The sequence below is a fragment of the Terrapene carolina genome, unplaced genomic scaffold (assembly GCF_002925995.2).
Source record: "Terrapene carolina triunguis isolate 2854851 unplaced genomic scaffold, T_m_triunguis-2.0 Scaffold136, whole genome shotgun sequence".
Taxonomy (NCBI): Eukaryota; Metazoa; Chordata; order Testudines; family Emydidae; genus Terrapene; species Terrapene triunguis.
Window position 1 is genome coordinate 7,165,177 of NW_020664487.1, and position 11,012 is coordinate 7,176,188.

At 47.5% G+C, this 11,012-nt stretch overlaps 1 protein-coding gene across 2 annotated transcripts in view; it reads left to right on the forward strand.

Moving 5' to 3' along the window:
• RBPMS (RNA binding protein, mRNA processing factor) overlaps positions 1-11,012 on the forward strand; it is a 120,888-nt gene that overhangs the window by 39,711 nt on the left and 70,165 nt on the right. For both annotated transcript variants that reach the window (XM_024205153.1, XM_024205152.1), the window contains exons 3-4: positions 5,341-5,379; positions 6,748-6,810. In XM_024205153.1, coding sequence (XP_024060921.1) covers positions 5,341-5,379; positions 6,748-6,810 — 102 coding nt within the window. The remainder of the gene's footprint in view (positions 1-5,340; positions 5,380-6,747; positions 6,811-11,012) is intronic.

Here is an 11,012-nt window from a genome sequence, read left to right on the forward strand (position 1 = left end):
GGGCTGAACCATAATCTCCTCATTGTCTGTTCATCAAATTTGTCTTCAATCAATGGAAACAAGGTCTTCCTTTTTTAGAGCAACTCTCAACATGATCTGGCACAAAGTTCACTATCACATAATACGTTGTCATAACACAATAACTTGCTTTCAGAGTTGCAAATCATTTTGATAAGGTCAGAAGCAGAATACTGTGCCCATGTGTTTGCAGTCTTGAATCGTGCAACTCAAGAGTCTCCTGAGTTTGCAGTGTTTGGAGCACAATACCTAGACAGAAAATCCCCTGAAGAGTATTATGAAAAGAGAGCCAGCATCAGTCTGCTCTGTGTTGAGGATACCTGACAAGCCCGGATTTGAAGGGACCAACCTCCCTGGAGTACCTTCCATATTAGGATGACTGCATACAGCAACCATTGTCACTGCCATTACAATTTAAGATACTCTCACTAGATGCAAATGTGTACATAGAACTATTAAAAATAGAGAATAACAGTGCAACACATTTGGGGTACCTTTGTACCCCACATACATTTTTTTGATACAGAAAAAATGTTTTTCATGTTAAATTTTTTAAAAAATTGCTGAATTGTGTACATGTGCCTAGGTGACAACGTCCTAAATCAGCATAGGTGGAGGGTCACTAGTTCATGAGTTATCACAAAATGTATGTTTGTGGGGTACAATATTACCCCCACGAATGTGGATGAAGGTTACCACTCAGCTCCTAAAGGGGGCCTCTGCAAAGATTTGTGACAGACCCTCTATCTTTTTATGCACACTAATTGTGTGTGTGTTACCTACAGCATTTCCTGTACTGATGGTATAACCAATGAATCCCTGTTTAAATTGCCTTTCATCCACTTTCCACTGCCTGAGGGAATTTTGTTAAGTGGGAGACTCCTGGAGTCTTAAATTCCTCGAAGTAATGCGGAGGACACACATTGTATATTGGAGCCCATGGACAAAGAGAGTTTCTCTTGAATCCCAAATTCTGAGTTAGAGTGTTTCCTGTTTGCGATTGATTAAACTAGGATATAGCCAATACAGTGTTAAAAACACCCCTCTCTCGTCGTGGTTTACTGACATTTTAAACTCAATATTCAGATTTGCGTCTGGTTTTAGACAAAACGGCTGAAGTGTCACTGCGAAGCTGAGGAAAGTCCATGAATGTATTTGTGCAGCACCTAGCACAATGGGGTCTTGGTCCAGGAGTAGGGCTCCTAGATGCTATTGTAATGCCCCTAATTAATAACAATGTTAATAATTTAAAATACTTTGCCAGACTGTGGAACCCAGTAGCCCCATCAGAACCCATATGCTTTGCTGAGCTGGAGGAATACTGCAAAACAATGGTTGCAAATGTTGAACTGAATTTTTAAACAAATGAGCTTCAGCTGTGGCCTGGGCTACACGGGGGTGTGTGTGTGTGTGTTCGAACTAAGATATGCAACTTCAGCTACGCTATTTGCGTAGCTGAAGTCGAAGTATCTTAGTTTGACTTACCTGGCCGTCCTCATGGCGGCGAGTCGACTGCCATGGCTCCCCCGTCGACTCCGCTTACTCCTCCTGCCGAGGTGGAGTACGGGCGTCGATTCGGGGATTGATTTATCGCGTCTAGACGAGACGCGATAAATCGATCCCCGATACATCGAACGCTACCTGCCAATCCAGCGGATAGTATAGACGTACCCTGTGTTTGCCCTCCTTTTGTGCTCCCCTTTCACAGCTATGCCAGCAACCATGTTTATTGGCAGGAATGTTCGCAGGAATAGCAAATTGTCCGTGAATATTGCACACTATTTGCAGAAAGCCTCTTTTGGCTTTGTAATCCTGAGTATTTTCACTGGATCCCTGATTCTAACAGCTGCACTCCTCTGCTCAGGGAACAGACACACTGTAGGGGAGGTGACAGGCTAAAACTTATTCACACCGAGTTGGATTTTCAAAAGCACCTAAGAGTGCTGCAAGCACAAGACCCATTGACTTGTAATGGAACTTGTGCTCCTAACTCATTTAGGGGCTCTTGGGAATCTCACCAGAATCTATCTGGTGAACCATTGCATATAATGAGCGCTTACAATCAAATCACTTGGGAATCTGGGAAAAGAAAGTGGTGAAATGTAAATAAATGATGAAGTATGAGTCACTCCCCGAAGAGCTGAGTTCTGTATAGGGGGCACAGTGAAAGCTAGCAGTCGCTCAGCAGTGCTGCAGAATTGATCAGGTCATGTTTTGCCTGTTGCATCATCAGTTTCCCCAAGAAAGGCTGCTTCATTGATCATTTCATTCATTGCCCATAGACATGATAACAGAAGATGTCGCAATATTTTTTTCCTGGCAGAAGATTGAGAAGCTATTTCAGTCTGCCTGATTACATGGAAGGTCCAAATGCTGCATTGATTTACATTTAGCCGCATGACCATGTCACCTTTAACCTTTAATCCCCTCCAGACCCACAGAGTCTCTTAATCCCGCAAGAACTGAATCTGGGATATTGTCTCTTTTAAAATACGGGACCCTATTATTCACATGAGGCTCACACTTCAAATGTCCACACAGCAATACTATGGACTACTGTGGAATTCCAGATGCTGGGATAATCCTAACAAGCGTTCTAGCGTTTCTTACGTCACTTCGGTCTTAAATTAGAACCACACAAAATGCGCATTTCCAGTTATAAGGAATAATTGGGGACAGGAAGGTGGCTCCAGCTTTTGCAGCTAGAACAGTTGTAAGCCCTGAATCCCATAGCTTAGGCTCTTATGGCTTGGCACGGGCCCTGAGGTGGCGGACAAAGGTGGCTATACGCCACTTCAGCCCCTGCAATAATTTAAAGCAACACCCCTGTGACATACAAGGGGACAATCCAGACTAATGCGTAGCTGTGTCCAGAGGTGGATTATGCTTTTGTGGGGCCCCGGGCCAGAGCAAGTGGGGGGCCCCTCCCCACTCCTTCCGTCTGCAGTCCCTCCCCCTTCTCACGCTCCTGCTGGGGAAATGGGGTCGGGACGTGGGGGCTTTCCCTGCTCCGCCTGCCCAGTGCTTGTGCCGGGGAATGGGGTTGGGGTGTGGGGACTTGCCCTGCTCCACCCGCCTGGCGCTTCTGCCATGGGTGAGCTGGGCAAGCACCTGCGCCCCGACCCCGCTCCCTGGAAGGAGTGCCACGTAGAGCAGGACAAGCCCCTGTGCCCCGACCCTGCTCCCCGGCAGGAGTGCCGGGTGGAGTGGGACAAGCCCCTGTGCCCCGACCCTGCTCCCCAACAGGAGTGCCGAGTGGATGGAGCGGGTCGGGGCATAGAGGTGCCCATTTTTCCGGGGCCCCCCAATTGGCCGGGGATCCTGGGCACGGACCCCGTTGGCCCAGTGGCTAATCTGCCACTGGCTGTGTCACCTCTGCTCTGTGACCTGGTGTGTCCTTTACAATTTGCCGCTGTAGCCTCCATCCTGGCCTGCTCACAAACAGCTTCCAGCATGTCAATCACTCCCAGCTATGTCTGTGTGTGTGCTGGGGCCCAGCCAGCCATGCCTTGGCTCTTACCAGCCTTGATTATACTGCAGGGTGACCCCAACGCACTCCCAGTCTTAGATTTCCCCCAGAAGTGTATGTCCTGTACAGCCCAGCCCTCTCCTGGACAGTACAAGTTTATATCAAGTCCGTTATCTCTTTGGTAGAAATAATTTGCATACAACTTGTCACCCTAAATGGAGTTTCCCAAACACTTCAATTTAAACACGTTGGATTAGATAAAACAGTAAAATTAGTTTATTAATTACAAAGAGAGATTTTAACTGAGTGCAAGTAATGAGGCATAAAAGTCAGAAATGGTTACAAGAAAAATCAAGATAAGCCCTTAGGCATTGTCTTCGCACACAATGCTACCGTTGCACTGGTGCAGCTCGCCACTGTAGCACTTTAGGGAAGATGCCACTGCCCCGATGCTGTCAGCATAGTTAATCCCCCCTCTCCGAGAGGCAGTGGCTATGTCAGCAGGTCTGTAGTGTGGACCTGGCCTAACTTAACAAACTGTGTTCAATTCAAAACAACGTTTTCTCACTACATGCTTTCGGCAATCTTACTGACCAAACTTCTTAGGCCAGGAAACCCTCTCCCCAAAATCCAACGAATGCTTCCTTAGTCTTGTTGCTTCAAGTGCCTTGAATGTGATGGGCTGGGCGGGGGGAGGGCAGGGGCTTTGCCCCTTCTTTTTATATTTTCAGTCCCCCTTTTGGAAAACATTTCCAGCTGGGTACCAGGAGACAAAAGGTCTATATGGAAGGATGTTCCCTGCTGCTTTTTTCTCACCGGTTTAAGCTTCCTTTGTCTCCCTTTCCTGCTTGATGACCCTGTTTACTGCTTAAATGCAAATTAAGCACAGCACTCATCCCTTTATTTGAGACAGACCTATTTTCCAGCCTCAGTTTGGAACATGCGTTTACACCGTACAGTGGAATCTTATAACTTCACATATAATGTTGCTACACATTTTACCAGGACAATATTGACGAGGAAATGATGAGTTTTCAGATGATACCTCACAAGGCGTACTTTGTACAAAGATGATTACAATCGTGTGTTGGGTGTGAACACAGGGGTAGGTTCTGTCACAACCCACTCCTTTGGGCAGCCTCCAACACATCCCCTAGGCTGTGGGGGAGTGAAGCAGACCCAGGGGAATCCTCTCTTTGGGGAGCTGTACAGCCCCTTTGCACAGCTTTGGCAACACCAAGGGCTGTAGCATGGGCTAGTGCCTGACCCCTGTTTCTATGCCCAGCAAAGGGGTGTTCTCTGTGCTGTGTCCCTTATAGCTGTTGGGGAGCTCACACCCTCCCCATCCTGGGAGCTCTGACCCTGGGAAGGATTATTAGCGGTCTGATCCATCCCCAAAGCATGCCCACTTCTCTGCCCCACCCCAAGGACCCTTCCTCGGGGTTCTGCAGAAACAGCACCAGAAACTGCCCTCCTAGGCCTCCTGCCAGCCACCTATGGTGAGATCCAGAGCGCCTCTCCCAGCCTCCATAGCTTATTCCATTCCCAGGCTTTCTCTGCCCACTCCCCTGGCCTCTCCCTGGCTGAGGGTACAGAAAGCTGCCTCTGTATAACTTCCTTTCCCAGCAGGCCTTGCTGTGGCCTGTGGTTCCATATGGCTCTGGTCTAGGCTGGCACGGCTAGTGGCATTCTGCTAGGCCTGTAGCTTGCCTTAAAGGGCCAGCGTGCCCTGTAAAACAGTGAAAAACAACGCCGAACCCTACGCTTTTTGCCCTCTTAGCTTTAAGCACTGACTGTTCGCCATGACCTGGTGAGTGCCTTGACTAAACAACGCTTTTTCTCTTTTCTTGCAGGGTTATGAAGGCTCTCTTATAAAACTCACCTCTAAACAGGTAAAGGCCTAATCAGTGCTCAGAACCTCAGTATCCGACATTAGCTGTAAACTGATTAGAAACAGCAAATGAGTACAGCTAGCGGCCTCGCCGCACACCCAGGTTCAGGATGTTCCCTTGCCCCCACCCTCCCTGCGGCCTAGCCGCTGGCTGTGCTCAAGGCAAGGAGCAGACGCCTGTATTTCTTTGGGGGGGAGGGGGGCGGGTGATTTAGGAATGAGCAGCAAGGTAATGAAGTGCCCCCAATGGGGTATGTACTGCGAAGGCAGCACACTGTTACGGCCCCAGACCTGTGAGCTCGCCGTGAAGATGCTGTTGAGTCTGCGCTTTCCGTGGACAAGCAGAACCGTGAATCAAACCTAAAACGCTCGGGAGCGGCATGGCCAGCAGCCCCGTCCTCCAGCACGCCGCAGTGTTTCATTGCCGCGTCTTTACCCTGTCATGGAAGGCGTGCAGGCCAGCTGGGGCGAGCGGATCAGGGCAGTACCATTCCTAGGGGGAATCAAGCCTTCTGGAGAAGAGCTCAAGTTGAGCCTCACAGATAACAGGGAGAGCTGCCCGGTGCGGGGTGCATCGCTTAGCCTGGCATCTGGCCTTGCACAGGGAGAGCCACCTTGCGCTCAGCCTGGTCTTCAGCTCTTTCCCCCTACACGTAGCACCAGCCCCAGGAGCAGCCTCCTCTGGGCAGAGCTCATAGTTCTGTGCCACGGCTCCTCTGGGATTACCCGGCAGGGAAAATGGAGGGAAGCAAGGATGCAGGAGTGACCCGGAGACTCCAGACGCATCTTCTCCCCCAAGCACCTGGAAGAGAGCAGGAGTCCTGTGGTCGCCCCCGAACACAGCTTTCCTGCTCGGTCACAGCACAGCCCTTCTAGTCCTTGCCGAAGAGGTAGGAGTCCCCGTCCGGTTTGTGGCTGTCCACAGTGGAGCTAGACCTAGATGAAGGATGGAGGGTCCCTGAAGGCTCCACTTTAAGAACATAGTTGAAGCCAACTGGGGAAGCCAATGCTGTTTCAGTTACACTGGACTAGGCCTTTGGGTACACAGTCCACCGCATGTCTCCCAACACTCATCCCAGGCACTGCACACTTAGACCTTCCAGAGGAAGGTGGGGAAGGCAGCAGAGGTTGTGATTTTATAGCAGAGGTGGCCAAAGTGAAGCCCATTGGGCAGATATGGCCCTTGGAGATCTGCAGGGTGGTTCTCCGCTCCCCTCAGCTCTGAAACAGGGAGATGACTGTTGGGGACTACAGGTCCCAAGTATCCTTGGTGGGTGCTAGTGAGCAGGGTCCCTGTATCTGTGAGGCGAGGACGCTGCTCCTTCCCTGAGTCATCCCCTGACCCTCTCCTCTTCTCTTTTCTCCTCAGCCTGTAGGGTTTGTCAGCTTTGACAGTCGCTCAGAAGCAGAAGCTGCTAAGAATGCGCTGAATGTAAGTACCTGATGCTATAAGCAACAGTTCCCTTTGGCTGATGCGTTCAAGCTGTGTGTGGAGGAGGGCTGGGGGGCAGCATGGGCAAGGGAATGAACTGCAGATGTGCATTCCTTCTATACATACATGGGGTGAGATATCACCTTGAGAGCAGACTAACGGCTAAGCCCTCTGAAAGTTGCTCCTGAGTTGTGCATACAAAACATGGAATTCCTCCTGTACGATGCACTGAGATGCTGTATCCAACATTTAGCAAAGTGCAGATATTAATTGCGTTCTCTTCTTCCATTTTATATCTGTATCCAACATAGCAAAGAGATTGATTGTACACAGGTTGCTCTTCATAAACATGCTGCTTATTGCCCATGTTTTCATTTTCCTCTGGTGTGAAGGTTTACAGATTTATATTCTTTTCCCAGGGATTTTAGTTACATTTACTGATTCACATGGTTTTTGGGTGCTGGGGAAGATCAACATTTTTTCTCCTGTCCTTTTCTATTTCCCCCAGTTCTCCAGGACTTTCCCCAAATGATTGCCAGTAGTTCTTTAAATTCCTTCAACATGGGGATGTATATCATCTGCACCTGCTGATTTGTAAATATCCCGTTTTCCCAAGTGTTCCCTGCTCTGCTGTTTATCAACTGCTAACTGAACATTCCTCACTACTTCCTAAGTGTCCATCTCTCTTCCCCATTTTGATACTTTGCTGTCCACATTCCTCACTTTATTGGCATATACTCAAATCAGTCTCTTTTCAGAAAGACAAGGGCTTCTGCAATCTTCTCGGTTTTCTGAAAATCAGGGGGCATCTTGCAAGGAGAGACCCTTGATACCAGGAGCTCAAAGTCTGAGCACGCTACATCAGAGATATGAATCAGATTTACTCTTTGAATCTCACAGTTTGATCAAGGTCCAGCTCTTTCAAACAATGGCTACAACCAAAACTAAGCCCAGTGAGTTTTATTTGTACTCGTAGAGTTCTCAGAAGTACACTTTGTCAGCTGAGTCAAGGAGCTCACCTGAGACACCCAGAGACATACCGAATCAGATCCTCGGCTGCTATAAATCAGAGCAGCTGTATTGAAGCCAATTTCCACCAGCTGAGGTTTGACCCCCACATACAAGTTCTTATGGGTGGGGCTAGTTGTGATGTCTGAACTTAACGTTGCCTAACATTTTCCATCATAATACTTTATTTTTAGTTGCTAATTCTTTTGCCAAACTTTAACTGTTCGGTTTGAAATTATTTTCGTTTGCTCTCTGACCCTGATGAATTCTTTTTTGTTAAGTTTCCCTTCTCCACTGGAAATACCTCGCTTGATGCCTCCTAGGATCACATTAGCCTTTTTCATGGCTGCTTCACATTGGCAGCTCATAGTCATCCTGTGAACAACCAATATACCCAGGTCTTTCTCCTGCTCTGTGCCTTCCAGCTGATACAGCCCCAGCTTATAGCAAAAACTCCTGTTGTTAGTCCCTAAGTGCATGACCTTGCACTTGGCACTATTAAATTTCAGCCCATTTCTATTACTCCTGTTTACAAGGTTGTCCAGACCTCCTTGTATGATATTCTGGTTCTCCTCCATCTTGGCAATACCTCCCAACTTTGCGTCATCCACAAATTTTATTAGTACACTCCCACTTTTTGTGCTAAGGTCAGTAATAAAAGTGTTAAATAAGATTGGTCCCAAGACTGATCCCTGATGAACTCTGCTAGTAACCTCCCTCTAGCCTGACAGGTCACCTTTCAGTATGACAGGTTGTAGTCTCCCCTTTAACCAGTTCCTTATCTACCATTCAATTCTCTCATGAATCCCCATCTTCTCCATATGGAACTATATCAGATGTCTTACTGACATCCAAGTAGACTAGATCTACTGCATTTCCTTTGTCTAAAAAATCAGTTTCTCCTCAAAGAAGATCAGGTCGGTCTGGCATGATCTACCTTTTGTAAACCCATGTTGTATTTTATCCCAATTACCGTTCACCTCTGTCCTTAACTACTTTCTCTTTCAAAATTTGTTCCAAGAGCTTGCATACGATTGAGGTCAAACGAACAGGCCTGTAGTTTCCCGAATCACTTTTTTTCCTTTCTTAAAAATAGGAACTATAATAGCAATTCTCTAATCATAGGGTAAGACACCCAAGTTTACAGATTCATTAAAAATCCTTGCTATTAGTCTTGCAATTTCATGTGCCAGTTCCTTTAATATTCTTGGATGGAGATTATCTGGGCCCCCTGATTTAGTCCCATGAAGACAGTGGTCCCCAAACTTTTTACCTTGTGTCCCTCCTTACCCTTGTCTGCGTTCCTCCTGGAGCCCCGGGTGCAGGGCTGGGGCCAGGAGTGGAGCTGTGGCACTCCACAGATTCCACCATGGACATTTCTACCTCCATATCCTCATTTCCATTAGCCACCCTGCCACTATCCCTAAGCACCTCTTTACCCTTATTTAAAACCCAGGCAAAGTATATGTTTAGGTGTTGGGCCATGCCTAGATAATCTTTAATCTCCACCCCATCCTCATCCCGAGGTCCCACTTATTGTTTCCTTGTTTTCTTCTTACTTATATGGCACTAGAGCTGTTTATTATTGGTTTTAATTCCCTTGCAAGGTGCAACTCTGCTTGAGGACCAAATATTTACTAATGGGCTCTTCAGTCTAGCAGAGGAAGGGATAACATGATCCAAAGGCTGGAAGTTGAAGCTAGACCAATTCAGAGTGGAAACAAGGTGGACATTTTTGACAGTGAGAGTAATTAACTATTAGAACAATTTACCAAGGGTCATGGCGGATTCTCCATCACTAGCAAGTTTTAAAGCAAGATGGGATGTTTTTCTAACAGATCTGCTCTAGGAGTTATTTTGGGAAGTTCTCTGGGCTGCGCTATACAGGCGGTCAGAGCAGATGATCACAATGGTCCCTTCTGGCCTTGGAATCTACAAAGCTATGAAAGCTGTAATTAGATAATCCGTTAAAAATGAATTTTAAATGACTCCGTTAAGAAAGTCTGTCAAACCTATTTTTGTCCTTAATGGTCTTAGTAACAGAATAACGCAGACTATTCAAACTCAGTGAAATCTTGTGCATGGACTATATTTATAGTATTATTTTTAGGATTCTTGGTCTCTTTTGCTATTATTCTTCAAAACTGAAAGTTTCTTCTTCAGCAAAGGCTCACGGATAAGGTGAGAATTCCACAAAGATCTTCCCTCTTTCAAAATGGCTAGCATCAAAGTGAGGCTGCCTTAGCAAAGATGGCCACTGCTTGCATTCATTCACCTCCTAGCGCAACTCTCTACCTTCAACAGCACAGTGGCAAAAAATGACCATAAACCACCACAGGCCAAAGTGAAGGTTGTTCGGACGCACTTCTTACCGCCACATATTTGGATGTGTTTTAAGTTTAACCTTCTCTGCAGATTTCCGGGGATCAGAGCACTTGGTTTTAGGATAATTACAACATCCCTGTAATGTAATTATTTTAATTAGAGTCGTAGTAATGTCGGGCTGGAAGGAACCTCAAGTCTTCTAGTCCAGCCCCCTGCGCTGAGGTGGGACCAAGTAAACCCAGACCACCCCTGACAGGTGTTTGTCCAGCCTGTTCTCCAATGATGGGCTTCCACAACCTCCCTTGGAAGCCTGTTCCAGAGCTTGACTAGCCTTGTAGGTAGGTTTGATATTAGGGAAATCTTTCTAACTCTCCCTTGCTGCAGATTAACCCCATTGCTTGTCCTACCGTGTACTCCATCTCAACGTGATTCTGTCAGGGAGTTTTTCATAGCTAGGCCAGTCTCTCGGCCCTGCTCCAGGTGTTTGTGTGACCCCAGCAGCAGCTGGAAGGCAGCTCTGGGGCAGTGAGGAATGCCTGGATAGAGGGGAATCCCCAGCTGGTTACAAGCTAGCTCTAAGCACCTGCTCCTCCCCTGCCCGTGAAGGGGCTGTGCCAGGGTGAGGCCAGCAGGAAGGCTGACATTGCCCCCAGCTCTCCTCAGCTTCACTGACTGTAAACTCGCTGTGGGTGCAGATCTGGCCCGTCCTGTGAGCACATGGTCTATAGACAGCATACCCACGAGTGCGTCCCTGACACCACAGGGAAGTACAAAATCAAGAACTCCCAAGTTATCAAATGCCAATGCAACCTCCTCCCCTCCAGCACCTGACCCCTCCAACCTCCACCTCTTAACCCCTACCCTCTCTG